Here is a 17,970-nt window from a genome sequence, read left to right on the forward strand (position 1 = left end):
TGCCAATTTTATCTGTATAATTGCTAGACCAAAGAGTAAATACAATTTTGAAAACCTAAACTATTTATATATGGGGACATGGCAAAGCTTCCTACATTGATCGTAATTTATTTAGCTAAGGCATACAAGTACCACATCTATTTGCCATATTAGCAGTTATCCACCTCCACTTTAATTATTTATACCCATAGTGGATCATTTTCTTTAATGATTTACATTAGTTTCAGGTTTCTTGTATTCTTAATTTTAAAGGAAATATAATCATGTAATAGGGAATATTAATCTGAGAAGTGTTCTTTGGACTTTGTACTGTTTTAAGAAAATAGATGCCTCTTAGAGCTATTTGTGGTCATCATCATTTGAATGAACCCAAATTCTCTTTGGATCTGGGTGTGTCTTTTTTTTAAAGTATGGGAGTCAAATGGAATCACATCTGCTGAAATTATATTAATATCCCCTGTCTCTATTCCCAGTTTAAAATTTCATTCTTTTTTAGAATCTTTGAATATTGACCATCATTTCTTCTCTACAAAAATCTAATGAGTAGGAAAAATAAGCACTTAATGGACTGTATCAAGGATGCTCTTTCAAACTAAGATAGTGTTTTGAAAGTCCAACTACAACAATAGCAACTTGTTTTTGAAGAAATGAGAATCATCAGAGTAGAATGTTTGGCATCTAAGTAATTAAAATCCCTTGAGACCAAAAGTGTACTTGTAAACTTATTTTAGATTCTTGTAAACATTTTAACCTTACTTATCACTGTTTATATTTCATGGCATCATGAGACATGCAGATTAAACCCTGGAAAGTACTGAAACTTAAAAATACTCTCACCTTTTTTTGGTTTAATTTATTTGAGTATGCTGCTACTGCTGCCAAGTCGCTTCAGTCGTGTCCGACTCTGTGCGACCCCATGGACTGCAGCCTACTAGGCTCCTCCGTCCATGGGATTTTCCAGGCAAGAGTACTGGAGTGGGTTGCCATTGCCTTCTCCTGTAGCTGCATAGTGATACACCAATTCAACTTACTGCTATGGGGGTAAAACACCATTTAACGAGACATGAAGACAAAGCACAGACCCGGCTAAGGGGACGCACGCTGTGGACCACGGCACGGCCATGACCAGAGCAAGTGGGGGGACGGGGAGGGGAGATGGGTGGGTAGACTACAGCCTGAGTATGGAGTAAACCAAAAAAAGAAAACATTTTAGCATATTTTTGTTATTGGTTTATCTAGCCATTTACACAGTCTTACTGACTTTTCCCCTTTTTTCCAAACTATGGATAATCTATAAAGCAATTCTGCTCGGAGCTCATAGTAGCTCACTGAATAAATGACATTGTAATAAATATTTGAGAAGGCTTCTCTAAGTGTTAATAATGAAAACTTCAGCCAATAAAATTATTTTCAAGTATGGAATCATTAAATGTTGGATTGTAGCCAACTTTCAGTGACTGTAGGAATATTCTACAGCTTATTATTAGTAGTACTTATCAAAATATAGGAAATAAACATACAAAAATGGATAGAAAAAGAAAAAGACCCAGAAAATACACACGTGTATTTAACTTTTAAAAAGAAAAGCTTTTATTACCGTAAATTTCCAGAGGTAGAAGGACCAGTAGACAGAGTGAACTGATTCTGGGTTCAAATAGCAGTGGCAAATAAGCATTGAAGCAAATGGCAAACGAACAAAAAAGCATCCTTTAATGTGCCGATTCGAACTTCAGTTGTGAACGTAGGCACTTGCCTTTCTTCTTATAAGGGGCATTTAATTGTTACTCAGTAGCCAGCTTTCACATTTCTTTCAGTTTTGGAAATTGGTGCTGATACAGTGGTATTAGAATGAACTGATTATAGTGTTTGCTTTTTTGGACTAAATTCCTTTTTTTAAATTTATTTATTTTAAATCTATTACCCTATTGATTTGATTTTTTAAATTACATTCAGCAAATCCATAAACTACGGAGAGAGCTGGTTGCATCACAAGAAAAAGTTGCCACCCTCACATCTCAACTTTCAGCAAATGTAAGTCACTTTTAATTTTTTTTGACATATTAAAACAGATGTTTAAATAGTAAATGGGATAATTTTAGTAACAGGCTCACAAACATTAGATGTCCAAATGATACAGACTTAAGTCTCTAAATCAGGGGACTGTGCACACTGAATCATAACATTTAAATCCAAGTTCATGAGGAATGAGAATGTGGTTAAAATGGCTTTTTGTCTCTTGTAAGGTTGGAACATTGGTAACATCTAGAAAGGTTATTTCTTTTCTTATTCTTATCATTCCCCATGCATAAGACTTTCTTAAGCCACGGACAGTGAGGGGTTGACAGTGATTGACCATGGAAGATAAAAGATTCATGCACGCTGACTCCTTCAGCACAATTTATTGAACCATTAATGAAGCATCCGATTAATTCTCAAAAATTAGATTGGTCTGAATTTGGGTATCTTAGCTATGTTGTAAAGGAGCTATCGTTCTCTCAAAAACCTTAGTAGCCTTCTCATAGTTTAAGGAGCCGAAGATAGCAAAAATGATGGTGATAAAGACTACCAATGATATTAGCATTTACTGAAGATCTTCCAGTGTGCCAGGGAGCACTCAGAGTAGATGCAGACATCCAGGAGGGCATGCGGCATTGTGCCTGGTCCTGAGGAGGGGTGAGGAAGCCCCTGCTGTTTTGCCATGTGTCCTGACACCTTTGCTCAACATCAACCTGCTCACTCCCTCTGGGTGGCTTTGGGCCTGTTCACTGTCTTACCACGCTCTGCTCTGCCTTGAGGTTTTCCATCTCAACAAAGCCTGACATAGCAAAAGTGAGCAGGTGTGGGCCCATTGTGCATGATGTCAATAAGAGAGAGTTTCCTTCCGCAGTGTGTAAGTTAGTTCCCTCACAAGGAGTTCCCTTTAGCACTGCATCTGAATGGATTTTATCTTTTTTTAACTTCGAGAGAAGTTTGCCTGCAACGAGGAAGGCTCAGTAACCGACCCTATGCCCCGGATAGTAAAGATACAAATGTCTTGAATGATTGCTCGGAGTTTTATTTTCTTTCGTAAATGTCTCTTGCATGGACTTGTATACTTTGTTATTGGATTAATAAATTACTGCTATCCATAATGAAATTTGGGCTTTTACAGAGTGATATATATACCATCTCCATTTAAAAAGTAATACAGTTGACCCTTGATCAACACACGTTTGAACTGTGCAGGTCCACTTATGCATAAATATTTTAAACTCCTCACGTAAGTGGATTCACACATAAATTATCTGTATATAAATGGACCCACCTAGTTCAAATCCACGTTGTTCAGAGCTCAACCATACACCGTCCATGGTTGGCTGACCTCTTGAATGTGTAATTCAAATGCAGAGGGCCAACTATGATACATGAGCATTCATGGACTTTGGTCCTGAAACTAATCTCCCATGGGTACCAAGTGACAAATGTCCATGTATATTGTATTAAAAAAGAAAAACAAAAAATAAAATAAGCATGTATAAACCATTTAATAAAAAATTAAATAGAGCATTAAATTAAAGCATTAAAAATTTTTAATAAAAAAATTAAAAAGCATTTAATAAAAACAAAATATATTTGTTTTTCCCTCTGAGGCTCCCAGTTCCATTTGTGGTTATTGATTTCTTGTGTGTCCTTTCAACATTGTTCTTCTATATACTCATGAATACATATATATATATAGTACACGCTTGCAAAGGCTTACACACACACACCCCCCGACGGAAGGAACCAAGTTCTAACATAGAAGGATGGTCCTGGAGAACAGCTCAGCACCACTGTTGCAAAAGGTAACAAACATTTTAAAAACATGTGAGACTTTGGCTACCTACCACTTCTCTCAAGTCATGCGTGCCGCACTGTGTTCATTGATTTGTTTTCATGACTATGGAGTATGTGTCCTCAGCTGGGAATTGATATGACCTTCACAGCATGAATATAGCTTCTTACAGTTAAAAAAAAAAAAGTGTTCTTTTATGCCTAAAGCAGAGATATACAGAGAGGATATAAACAGGTATCCAGCATATCTGTGAAAATAAAATGGTCATGGAAGAAGGGGGCAATTAAGGAAAAAAAAATCCATCTTGTCTCCCTAAGGGGCAATAAAGAAAAATAAAAGTAAGAAACACAAAATTAGAGAAAGTGGTGCCAAATACATAAATTTGTTTAAAAAGGGCTAGTCTTTGAAATGGAGAAGGAAATGGCAACCCACTCCCGTATTCTTGCCTGGAGAATCCCAGGGTCAGAGGAGCCTGTTGGGCTGCCGTCTGTGGGGTCGCACAGAGTCGGACACGACTGATGTGACTTAGCAGCAGTAGCAGCAGTCTTTGAAAAATTATCCAAACGTCTCCAGCCTTTCCTGTCCATGTCTGTGTTATCAGTAGTAGTATATTTTACACATGGGTGGGAGCTTAATCCTATTCCGTATGTTATTCTAGTTTTATGTCATAATACATTTTAGGAATATTCTCAAATCACCTCAGACCCACACAAAACCCCACACATAGAACCTTTATTTTGTTTAATAGTGAAAAAAGTGGAAATAACAGAAATGTTTTAATAGGTCGATGGATAAACAACTTCTGATAAATACATACATACCATGGACAGTAGCTTTTAATACACACAGCAACTTGGATGGATCTCAAGTGCATTAAGCTGAGTGAAAAAAGTCTGAGTTTTAAAGTCACATGCTGTATAATTCCATTTATTCAACATTCTCGAATGACAAAATTGTATAGATTGCCAGGGTCTAGGAATGGTGGTCGCCTCTTTCCTGAGAGGTGGGAATAAAACTAGAGGGAGCTTGGTGGTGATGAAGGGTGGTTCTTTACATGTGTGCGTGCGCGTATGTGTACCAGAAATGACATTACACTATGATTAGATAAAACATAGCCATTGAGGCAAGCTGAACAAAGGGGTACAGGAGTCCTTTCTGTACTCTCCTTGAAACTTCTTGTGAATCTACAATTATTTCAAGTTAAAAGATCAAACACCTAAAGATCTATCACAATTTTTAAAAGAGATGTCTAGGTTTTAATTTCTTGCACATTTCTATCTTATTTCACCATTTAGTGCCTTTTTTATTTGGTGGTAATAGGCATTGTTAAAGTTTTTCACCATCAGATAAAGGTATTGCTGAAACTCAGAAGATAAAAGTCAGGAGATTCAGGTAATGAAGATACACATTATCTTCCACTCTTTTACAAAACAGTTTATCAAAATTCACTTTAACTCTATTGCAGTAGTGAAGATCTTGTATAAGTGGATGAGTTCATCAATGTTTATAAAATAATTTCAATGCCAATCCTATTTTAAACATTTAATAGTTTCATAATTACTAAGGGTGGAGTCTTGTATATTTATGTCCCTTTGTATTTTTAAGGATATAGTCTCCTTTACACATTCAGAAATTTGAATTATTTATAAGGTACAAACTGTCCTGAACTCATTATCTTTAGCATCTAGTTTAAAATGTCACTTTAGATTCAGTGCACCATTATGAATCATCAAAGGATTTACTTGAGAAAACACTTGGTTTTTCCTCAGTTCTAGGAAATGCTGCATTTGAATTTCATTCAGAGTGTTCTTTACCTCATTACCTCTGAGTTAGCATCTGTTGATGCACGTAATATATATGCATACATTTTAATATACTTTTATAAAAATTAATTATAAGACTGAAAATAGTTTCTGTAGAATTGCTTCAATATAAGTTGAAAAATGTTTACATTTCCTATTTGGAGTTAGAGATCTGTCTTTTATTATTTTATTCAAACCACAAGTAAACTTTACTTTTTGGTTAAATGAGATCACTATAATGGCCATTTTTGTATAGAAGGCTAATAGCCATGATTTATAAATATAAGTTGCAATGTTTGGTTCTATAGAAAATATCATTAACTGTTATTATTTATTTAGTAGTCATTTTAAGATCTATTCAGTTTACTTAATATATGAATAATTCTGTCAGGACTTAAATGTTTTTCCTAAATTTGAGGTATTTTTTTTTTTTTGTAATTGGTGTATCAGATGTTTGGAACTGGCATTATTGTATTTATATGGAGTCTGCACAGCAATCTGTGTTTTAATATTTAAATTGGAAGCATCTGCTTCTCTACAAAAATGTCTTTTTCCCCTTTGTGGAAAGAGACACTGGTAAGTCAGAAATACATTTGGCTATCTCATCTCCTTTATCTGGCAGAGTATAACCGACGTTCAGGGGAAGGTACACTGAGCCTACCCAGCAATTTGTGCAGGTCTCTGAGCAGAGCTGAGAAAGCCCTGGGAAGCCTCTCTTTGGACGTGTGTCCATTAGGTTGTCTGTAGGAAGGAGAGGAGCAATGTGGGCCAGCACTGTTGCCTGGCTTTCTTTGAACGAGTACCCACCATTGAACAGCAGCCCCACAGTCCACGGCCCCCGGGAACGAATGGTCATATCAGACAGACAGCCAGTTACCCCTGACCTCTCGCCCACAGCTGCTTAAAGCCAGGCCAGGTGGGATGCACTTATGTGTGTCTTAACGTATTTTCTTACAAATGTCAGCCCTTAGATAATCTGGAAATGGGCACGAAGGCTAGTTATTACTACTAGCTTTCAAAGATATTGCTGAATGAATGTGCAACCAAAGAAAGTGTTTTGTCTTTCAGCACATAAGTCATTTAACCAAATTTCTCAGGTTTTATTTTTGCTTAGGATTGTGCCCTATTTCGTTGCTCTATTTAATATTTTTAAATAAGCAGGCAGTTACTTTTGTTTTTCTGCATCTCGCTTACGAAAAAATATTTTGCACATAATTAACAATGACAAACACTGAAGGGATAATTATATATATTTATATTTATCTATATATATGAAATCTTTATGATGTTTCAGAGTCATGTATATAAAATACCTAGCTGCCTATCTATCTATCCCCATATACATATATGTAAAGAGTATTTTTTATTTTATTGATGGGATGTTGTTGAATTCTGAGTGAACAAATGCAATTGCCGGCATTTTTCACTGTGGTATTCCATCTTATTGTTTAGCACCACAATTCTTTACATGTGTATTCAGATTATGTTATGTGATTCCAAAACTAAAGACAGTACGTATTAAAAATTTATCCCTTAACTAATATTCAGTCTTGTTTATTTTATTTCCTTGACAGACTTTACCTATTTCCTTCCCACAAGCAGGGAATATTCATTAATCAGTTAGTTCAATTCAGTCACTCAGTCGTGTCCAACACTTTGCAACCCCATGGACTGCAGCACGCCAGGCTTCCCTGTCCATCACCAACTCCTGGAGATTGCTTAAACTCATGTCCATGGAGTCAATGATGCTATCCAACCATCTCATCCTCTGTCATCCCCTTCTCCTCCTGCCTTCAGTCTTTCCCAGCATTAAGGTCTTTTCTATGAGTCAGTTCTTCGCATCAGGTGGTCAAAATATTGGAGCTTCAGCTTCAGCACCAGTCCTTCCAATGAATATTCAGGACTGATTTCATTTACGATTGAAAGGTTTGATCTCCTTGCAGTCCAAGGGACTCTCAAGAGTCTACTCCGGCACCACAGTTCAAAAGCATCAATTCTTTGACAGTCAGCCTTCTTTATTGTCCAACTCTCCCATCCATACATGTCTACTGGAGAAACCATAGCTTTTACTATACAGACCTTTGTTGGCAAAGTAATGTCTCTGCTTTTTATTATACTGCCTAAGTTGGTCATAGCTTTTCCTCCAAGGAGCAAGCGTCTTTTAATTTCATGGCTGCAGTCACCATCTGCAGTGATTTTGGAGCCCCAAAAAATAATGTCTCTCACATATCTATGTGCCCTTAATACACTAATGCAATTTTACTCTGACTTGAAAATTATGCAGCTTCTAAGGGAAAACTCAGAACCTGTAAACTATGATTAACAGTCCCCCTAAAAATCCACAGTTTTTTTAAAGTCATCATTATATAAAGTTTTTCAGATAAGATATATTTTCCTATAGTTTAATCTGATCTTATATTCTCTTTTCTCTCCAATAAGGTGACAAAGATTATCACTGGTAGAAATTCCTTCCATTATTTACTTATTGCACTGCCTTTCTATTAATCTAATTGGTAAGAAATTTAACCTTGTATTATATTCAAAGTAACAAAGCTATTGTGATAAATTAAGCCAAGGAGACATAACTTAAAGCAGCACTTCATAAACATACTTTTAACCTGCTTTTCATTGAGAACAATATGACTCAAATGAAAATACTCTTTTGTAGCCAATTGTATGTTCTTATAAATTAATTAATTTCTATTAATTATATAAATAATAAAGAGCAATGTTCCAAAGATTAAAAATTGGCATTCTAATGGTGAACATTTTATCTTTACTGACAACTACTACATATAAGCAATATATTGCTCAGATGGTAAAATGAACTAATTTTCTATAAAATGGCACATTCAAGGACTCACAGTCCAACAGCTAAACCTTACAGTTATTTGAGAGGCTTGAAACTTTTAGATGTTATATAGAATCTTGCATTTCTTTTGGTGAATATTAACAAAGCTTTTCTATTTTAAAGGAAAGCAAGCAGTTTTATCAGTAGGATTTAATAACCCACTGTATATTCATAGCAGAATTATTTTTAACAGTTTAAACTGGAATCAGCTCTAATGGTCACCATAGACAAATAAATTTTAAATCAGATATAGCAGTGCTTTACAGTACATTCTAATGCCTGCTAACACACCACATGTGTGAATCTGAAAACACGATGTTAAGCAAAAGAAAACCGACACCAAAAAAATCATGCCATGTGATTCCACTTGGAAAGTTTCAAAATAGGCCAAGCTAAAACATAGTCTTTAGGGATTCAGGTTCAGGTGGCCAAACTCTATAAAACAGAGGCAAGAACATAATTATCACATAAGTCACAGTAGTGGTTATCTTTGCAGAAGGCAGAAAGGACAGAGATGAAACAGGGACAAGGGAGGGTTTCCAGATCTTCAAATGTTCTGTTTCTTGACTTGGCTGCCAAGTGCACGAATGTTCACTGTGATAAACCTGTGGGCTGTACGTGTTCATTTTTTTCACTTTTAGCATAGTGTGAAGGTTAAGTACAAGAGAAAGTGGAGCACAACCTTATGCCAATTTCTGAGGGTAATGAGTCTGACGTAATGACTTTCCTTGTCATTGGAAACATTTTGAAGTATAAGATACTGTTCTTAAAAAAAAAAAAAAAAAGATCATGTATCCAAATAAACCTGCTAACAAATCTTGGAGTACCGTTCTCAAGGTTGTGTGTATGTGTGTGTTTGAAAGAGAGAGAAAAGAGGAGAGAGGGAGAAGAGAGTGGGAAAAGAATAGATGGGAGATTTGGGGTTATTTTTCAAATTTCTTATTTAAGTGTAGTTGATTTACAGTGTCGTGCCAATCTCTGCTGTACAGCAAAGTGACTCAGTTTTACATATGTGACATCCTTTTTTATATATTTTTCCATTATGGTTTATTAAAGGATATTGAATGGTGTTCCATCTTCTGTGCAGTAGGACCTCATTGTTTATCCACCTATATATGATTTACATCTGCTAATTCCTCACTCCCGGTTCTTCCCTCCTCCCACCCCCTCACCTTGGCAACATGTGTGTTCTCTATGTCTGTGAGTCTGTTTCTGGTTTGTAGATATATGGAAAGAGAATAGAATTGTATGCATGGACTGAAGATTAATTGCATTTTCTACAAATTATTTTTCTATATATTACAGTGTCTGAAAAAGAAAGGCATCCCAGGATAGACTCAGAGTTAGGAACAAAGATACTTTTGTATTAATATCATCCTGTTAATGGAAAGAACTTGTACATTCTAGCTGTTACCAATAAGGGAATAAATTTCTGGCTGTTACTCATAATGAAATAAACTTCTGGTGCCCTAACTCTTAGAACTCCTGTGACCCATTTGAAAATAGGTACCTCAGCCTTTCAGTTCTGGTAGGGTTACAAAGTGATTTACTTTAATTGCACCCTCTCACTCCTCTCTCTTTTACCTCTCATTTACTAAATTTCATAGTTTATTATAGGTGGAAGTTGTAAAATATTCTATACTTGAATCTCTTATGGGTGCAATAAAACGTGATCACATTGAGACAACATATCTGTGGTTCTACATTAAGCCACAGTGAGAGGCTGAAGTGTGTCTTCAGGCTTAGTATTCTGCAGTTCAAGCCGTTGCATAATGGTGTGTCAGTAGAAACTCGCCTGTTTTAGAGCTGTAATAGGATTGTCAAATATCTCTTAATCGTAAGAGTTATGGTTATGCACTGTACTGTGTATAATTCTCTGAGATTTAAAAGAAAACCCCAGAGCCACAAAAACTTAAATAAAATATGACCGAGTATTATCTCTCACTGGCCTACCTACACTTCCTTAGTGGGAGGGAATAAAGTAAAAATAAAAGCCCTTTTTATTGAAGAGAGTTTGGAGGGAGAAGACAACTCTTTTCGATTGAATTCTCTGTAAGTAGGAAAAAAGGAAAGATAATGTTAGAGCTGTCAGCAGATGTCTGACACTTGGAGAAAGCACCATTTCAACAGAGGAGCTAACAGTATCTTCAAAGGTCATCGTGCAGGTATAAAATGTGAGGAACATTCTTCCATTGACTATTGAAGTGAGTTCCTCTTGGGCTTTGAGTCTAAAAACTTGGCAACTCAGAACTTTCTGGCGGGTGTCAAATCCTCTATGATATGCAAGTTAGAAGGTGTTATTATTTGCAAAATATCATTCCCTTTCAACTCACATTACATGTCGGGACTGAAACGCTGATTTTTAAGCTGAAGTTTGGAAATAATAGATGAAGATTTGTGTTAAAGGCAAGTCAGCACTGAAAGCCAGCTATGATAGTCATAGTACTTAAAGAATAAGAGTACCTGAAATTAAGCACTTTGGTAAGGTGAGGGGTTTTCATCCATCCACATAAGGTTCTGACATTTAAGATATGTTCCTTTCATTTTGTTCACAGGCTCATCTCGTAGCAGCTTTTGAAAAGAGTTTAGGGAATATGACCGGCCGACTGCAAAGCCTAACTATGACAGCGGAACAGAAGGTATGCTCGGGAATTGCCACTGGGACTTGCAATAAGGCAGCAAGTTGCATAGATGTGTAAATAACACCTGAGATGCAGCTCCTTAGAAATAATACTGAAAGGATCCATCCTAAGGTATATTGGGACTATGACAAGAGGATGCCTTTTCTTTTCAGATTTTAATTTAAAGACTTATGATTCAGATTAACCTATATTTGAGTGTGCTGCACACACACACAAACATACACACACTCTCATATTCTTTCAAGGCAGTATATTGTTTTCCTTCTGACAGGAGCTATTGAAAGAATATCTAATGTTAAGAAACAAGAGATGAGTTACAATATTCTAGGAATAATTGTTAACGCTGTTGACAGGAATTGTACACTGACAATTATTTTCCCAAATTCATGGTCTATATTGTAGACCATATTGTGGTCTGAGATACTCATGAAAAAAGGCCTAAAATGGAGCTTAGGGCCTTTTTAAAGTAAGGAGCCTTAGGTTCCAGTATCCATGGGACAAGACATAGTCCTGTGTAACTGGGGAGTAACAAGGATGTGTTGGCATCTGGGGATGCTGTTTTTGAAGTAAAGCTAAGTTACAGCAAAAGCTTTAAAATAAACTTAAGGATTTTACAGATTGGGAGGAGGAGTACTTAAAAGAAAGAGAAGTTGGTTCACAAAGGCAGAAATATCAAAAAGGTCTACATTAGATAGACACAATCTGGACACTTTCCGTATGATCACCAGTAACTTACCTCTGGTCATGAATTTGGTGGCCCTAATCTGAATTCTTGGATGAGTGTCTAAAAAGTCTCTAAAATTGTGTAGAAATAATTTAAAAAATCACATATGTGTAAAATGTGAGCAGATGTCCGTGGTTTTCCTCTAATTTTCAAAGAAATCCATAACCCTAAGTTTGGGATAATTTCATAATCAGTACCTGTATCTTTCCATGAGGATGGCTTCAGTTTTGGCTTCAGTTCTAGAAAGTATGGTTTGGCTTTAAAGAACTAGCATGTGTTACTGAGTTTTGTCAGTTTACCACGTTTTTTTAAAGTTTAGAAAAGGTGAACAGTTCAGTTAAACGGAAAGAGAAAATCAAATATGCCTATAGATGCCTGGTATGAATATAAAACCATATTCTGCTTGCCCTTATCTTTCATTCTCCTATTCAATAATCTATCCTGCCCATGAAAGAGAACATCCTCTATCCCTGTCAAGTCTATTCAAAAAGAGAAGATAACAAACCGCTTCAACCATAAATATAAATTTTATCTTAATCTTTTAGGAGGATACATATTTCCCATTCCACTAAATAATATAAGGACTCAGCAAACAGGATTACAAGGCCTTTTTGAGGGCAGCTTAGTGGTAACAATTATAAATATTAGAGTCCAGTAGCCTTGTTTAAATCTCGGTGAGGTCTGCCAAGAGCTGTAGAACCTTTCCTAATTCTCAACTTCATAATTTTGAAAGCAGGTTTTATAATACCTACCTCATTAAATCATTATGAGGAATAAGGGAGATATGATTATGTATAACAGGCAGTGAATAATCAACAAATGTTACCTTTCTTGATATTTTTCTTCTTTCTTCCATTAAAAAAATGTAAGGTAAACCAAATGCATCGCTGGCTATGTGCCAGGCATGTTACTAGAAATCATGGATAATATTTAAGTGTCAGTATCTTTAAGAAGTCAAAATTGATATATTTTGCCTCTGCATATTTCCTTCAGCTCTGTTATATTTATAGGCAAAATTTCTCATGGAAATCAGAAGTATATACATGTATATTACTTTATAATGCCTATGATAAATTTCTAAATATTTTGCAATATATCTCTATACTACAAAGAACTATAGAATTGTCTTCATATTATCCTTGAAGTAATATTGCCAAAATTGTAAAGCTTTCTTAGAATAGATCATAATGTCTGCAATTGCCCCTGACATTTTTTAACTGAAAATGGAATGATTGCTCTTTTAATTGAAAGCTATATACCCACAAAGCAATGTTCATTTTATTAACATTGGGTTTTTTAACATTAGCGTTATACTTTGTTAACAAAGTTTACTTTATTAATCTGGGATTTATAACTAGCTTTTTTTCCAAGGTGATTTTAAGAATCTTATAAAATTTATTGGCTTATGATATAGCACAATTCAATGAGACAGAATCTATTGAAAACCAGTAGAGGAATGTATGTAACAAGGTGCTTGAGCCTAGGTAATTACTGCCCCAAAGTAATGATTTACTGAATTGAATTGATCTCAAAGAAGCTAAGGCACAAAGGGAGATTTCTTAGAATGTGTAGTTTTCATTTTCTGACCAGGAGAGCATAATTTAGATTGAAGAGACACACTTACAGACACTGAATTCAAGGACAAATTTATTGTAAAGTTTCTTAAATTGAGGTCATGAAATAACGAAAGACAAAACTACTGTTCAAATAGGCATTTCTATAAAAGCTGAGGGCATAACATTTAGTCATATTTCAGTAAAGCCATTTCTTCAGGGAGCTGAGATAAAAGGGCATATTACTCTCTGGTGACCCAACAATCCTGAGGAAAAAAGAACAGATAATATAGAGCAGAAGTTTTGACACTCTCTTCTAGAATTTCAAGGTTCCTTTGTCCATTTAGTCATTCACCAAATTTATGTTGAACTTCTATTGTGTATGAGATACTATTTTAGCTCCTGAGAATTCAGCAGTGAAATACAAACACACATACACACACACACACACTTACATCCTAGTTAATAAGTGGTTATAATGTAAAATAGAGTTCAAATTCTAGTACATGATAGATTATGATAAAAATATAATTTCAACATGCATGATTTCAGATGAAGATAAGCACCACTGAAAAAATTTAAAGCTGAGAATCAGTATGCTGAACTGAGAAGCAAGGTGGAATGTTAACACATGAAGAGCTAAAAGCCAAGATGGTCACCTGTGCTTTGTTACCTAATTAACAAATGGATGGACTACACTAACACTCAAATCCAAGACTCCTGCTTCAGGAGGATTTTTAATAATCATATGGGATTAATATCCTGAATACTGTATCAAAATTTTAATTAGAAATAGCTCCCTTGAATAGTGTTCTAAGTTTCCTCCTTGTTTCCAAATGCCAAGTCACACTGATTCTCTTGCCAAATGTATGTGCCAAAACACTGCTTTTATATATGTGTAGCCTGGCTAAAAAAAGGGAAAGCCCATGTATGAATAACTCGGGAGGCAGAAAATAATGAGGTACACTTAGAAATCTAACAGGATGATGCCCTGACTGTTTTCACAGAGAACCATTGCAATTTCATACTAGTTTGTTTAGTTTATAAGTAAATATTATGTATTTACTTATATTTTTATTTTTTTATTGAAGTGTAGTTGATTTACAATCTCTGATTATTTCAGGTGTAGAGCAAAGTGATTCAGTTATATATAGTCATATAATAAGTTACATCTTTTCTTTTCTAAATTCTTTTCCCTTGTAGGTCACTACAAAATATTGAGTATAGCTCCCTGTGCTATATATAGGCCCTAATTGATCATTTGTTTTATATAGGTAGTGTGTATATGTTAATCCCAAACTCCTGTTTTTTCCCCCACCGCTTTCACCTCTAGTAACCATAAGTATGTTTTCCATGTCTGTCGACCTAGTCACACTAGTTTTATAAATGAAGTGGCACACAGAGGACACATGTCAGGCTCTGGGTGGATGAAAAAAAAATCAGGTAAGATGAAGGATGTAAGTCAGAGAGGAAGGAGCACCATGGGCGAGAAGAGCAAGGAGGGAAATGAAGGGGAAAGGGAAGGGAGTGTGTAGGGAAATGTGGAACCAAGGCCTGAAAGATATCTAAGGAATTTGGTCTTTGGAAACAAGGAGCCATTCAAAGGTTTTCGACACCAAACTAACAGGATAAAAGATGGTTAATGCAGGTAAAACTCTTAACTACCTTTCCCAGTAGTTTCACAGCATTTCCAGTAGTTACCAAAAGATCAAGCTTCCTGGATCGTTCAGTGGGTGAAGAATGCACCTACAATTGAGGAGACGCAGGTTCAAACACTGGGTTGGGAAGAGCCCCTGAGGAGGAGATGGCCACCCACTCCAGCATTCTTGCCTGAAATATCCCATGGACAGAGGAGCCTGGCAGGTTGCAGTCCAAAGGATTGCAAAAGTGTCAGACACGACTGAACACGAGACAAGATTCACAGGTTACAGAAGAGTAAGTCTACAGATAGGAGTGGAGGTCCCAGGTGGCGCTAGTGGTAAAAAAAAACCTGCCTGCCAATGCAGGAGACGTAAGAAATGAGGGTTCGATCCCTGGGTTGGGAAGATTCCCTGAAAAAGGGAATGGCAACTCACTCCAATCTTCGTGCCTGGAGAATCCCATGGACAGAAGAGCCTGGTGGGCTATAGTCCCTGGGGTCACAAAGAGTCGGACATGACTGAAGCAACTTTGAATGCATGCATGCTTTCTACTTAATTACTAAGTAGAAATAATTAAGATAATTGTCAATAATGTTTGCCTGTACAGTAATATTATTGCCGGGGTCCAGCCCCGGTGGATCCAGGGAATTCGAAGGTGGGGACGGCGTCGACGTTTTTGGAAAAACACATATTTAATCACAGATATAGAGAGATTAGAAATGGATAGTGTAGTAGGAAGATTAGTGGAGAAAAAGAGGCTGAATAACTTGGATTACGTGGAATAGCATCCATGCTCCAGATGGGAATTCAGCCAGAAAAACGGGAGCAAGAAAGAAGCGACATGGGGAAATCAGTCTTTCCAGAAACTGATCCATTTTCTTTATTTTTAGGTTTGCTTATATAAAAACCTTTTGTTACACATAGGGATGAGTACAGAGTCACAGGGGTGTCAGCAGTCCTGACCTTTATCAAAATAAGGTGCTTCACATAAATGTATAAAAAAAGGTACATCATCTTCTGGCCATGAGTGAGACCTGCTGACATTTTATGATCCTTTCTTTCTGATAACCAAAAAACTTATTTCTTCCAAGGGTGTTTTTCTTAAACCAGGCACCACCGTCCAAATAAAGTTACATTCCTATAGGGTGAGGGTGTAGTGAGTTACAATCAAGAAAGGAATTTATTTAACCCAAGGTTAACATGATTAATCTTAAAGGTAAATACTTATTTCTCCTATATGCTTAAAGGTTAATGCTTATTTCTCCTATATGTTAGTTATATTCATTATAAGGGCAGGGAGCATGGAGATTTAGCAGCAAACATCAGCCCAACAAATGAAAATCCTTTCACCAATGCTCCCCTTAAGATCTATTTAGTCTTAAGATAGTGATAAAGTTATATTTTTACATAACAAGGACACAGTGATTTATAACAAAGCACAGTGATCTGTTACAAAAGAGAAAATCCATTAACTGAAAAAGTCTAGTATTGCTAACCTTAAAAACTACTGTATTTCCTTTTCTATATTCCAAATACATTGATTAATATATTCCCAGGTGCCTAAGGATATGGAGGCCTGGTGGCAATCATTGACTCAACAAGAAGAAAAAGCCCTATGCTAATTAAGACTCTCAAAATACTCCAAAACTTTCTGTGCTGTTAAGAGGTAGTAAACAATCATGTGGCAGGAGTATGGATAATCCTGTCACACAAGCTAGTCTGTCAGCAGAGAGGTTTGACCTGAGACATCCTTGTCCCACCCAGAGCAGGGAATTAGCAGCAATTATTGACACAACAAATGAAAAACCCTTCACCAATATAATTCCTAACCAACCCACTATGCTAATAATTTCTAACTCCCCAAAAGAATTTGCCTTTAGTAAGTCTAAAACATCTCGTGCCTCTCAGATTGGGAGGCTGTAAACAATCACATGTGGCCGGACGAACCTATACAGGCAGGCTAGATAACCTTCAGAGGAGTCCGTAAGCTGAAACACTCTTGTCACGCCCAGGAATTTTTATTGCCTTGGAGCTACACGTTTACTCCTTCTCCGAGAGAAACGGTTATGGGGGAGAGCCCCCCGTAAAGTCAGAGGCTTAGTTGAGAGCATAAAACAGACTCTGGTTTTGGGGTTAGATGCTCGGGAACAGGGGGTTTCCTGAGGCTTGATCACGCCTTTGCGTATGCTAAGCCTCCTAAGCTGGCCCCCGGCATATTTCTCGGTATTGCCTGATACGGACTGCTCAACAAATTGTAATAGTGACATAGTTTGATCAAGAATTTTACCTGGATTTCAGGTCCTTGTCCCTTGACTAGTCCTTTTCTACCAAGATTGTTTAAAAGAATTAAGATCTAATGCCCTGAAGCCTTGTGATGAAGCAGTATCTTTTCACTGCATCTAGAGTGGTACTAACAACTACCAACCTTGTCAGAATTGAAAAAAAAAATGTCACTCAAATTGTTATTCAGGATTTTATTTTCTTATGCTACAATAAAGGTCATCAAAATGGTAAGAATTCTGCAAATCTATATGAAATTTTTATACAGCTACTGCTGTTTTGCTGTCCTTGAAAATTTACTAAGGCTGTGTACTCACAAATCACTTCTTTATATCTAGTGCCAGAGCTGATTAGAACATATATTAAGGTGTGGTAGGTTAGTCTTGTTACAAGGTCAGAGCACAACAGAGAAATGTATTTTTGTCTGAGTGTTGGAGCTCAGATATTGATCTTTATGCTAAGTATGATGTCTAGGGTTTGCTTATTCTTACTTCTGTGAAACTGCTTTTTTGGATAGCTAGATGAATATACACTTAAATACTAAAATAGAAAATTCAAAAGCAACTCTCTGGAAGTGGTTAACATAAAAGCTAAAATTTTAGTTGAATTGGGTATTTTACATTAATTCCTCCTAGCTCATGTTAAAATATTTATATCTAGAAAT

General features: G+C 36.2%; 1 protein-coding gene across 20 annotated transcripts in view; it reads left to right on the forward strand.

Annotated features, from left to right (window-relative positions):
- Positions 1-17,970, forward strand: part of NAV3 (neuron navigator 3) — a 902,370-nt gene that overhangs the window by 827,568 nt on the left and 56,832 nt on the right. For all 20 annotated transcript variants that reach the window (XM_069584096.1, XM_069584098.1, XM_069584085.1 and 17 more), the window contains 2 exons: positions 1,954-2,031; positions 11,023-11,106. In XM_069584096.1, the coding sequence (XP_069440197.1) occupies positions 1,954-2,031; positions 11,023-11,106 (162 nt within the window). The remainder of the gene's footprint in view (positions 1-1,953; positions 2,032-11,022; positions 11,107-17,970) is intronic.

Source organism: Ovis canadensis, chromosome 3 (assembly GCF_042477335.2).
Source record: "Ovis canadensis isolate MfBH-ARS-UI-01 breed Bighorn chromosome 3, ARS-UI_OviCan_v2, whole genome shotgun sequence".
In the NCBI taxonomy this organism is placed as follows: Eukaryota; Metazoa; Chordata; class Mammalia; order Artiodactyla; family Bovidae; genus Ovis; species Ovis canadensis.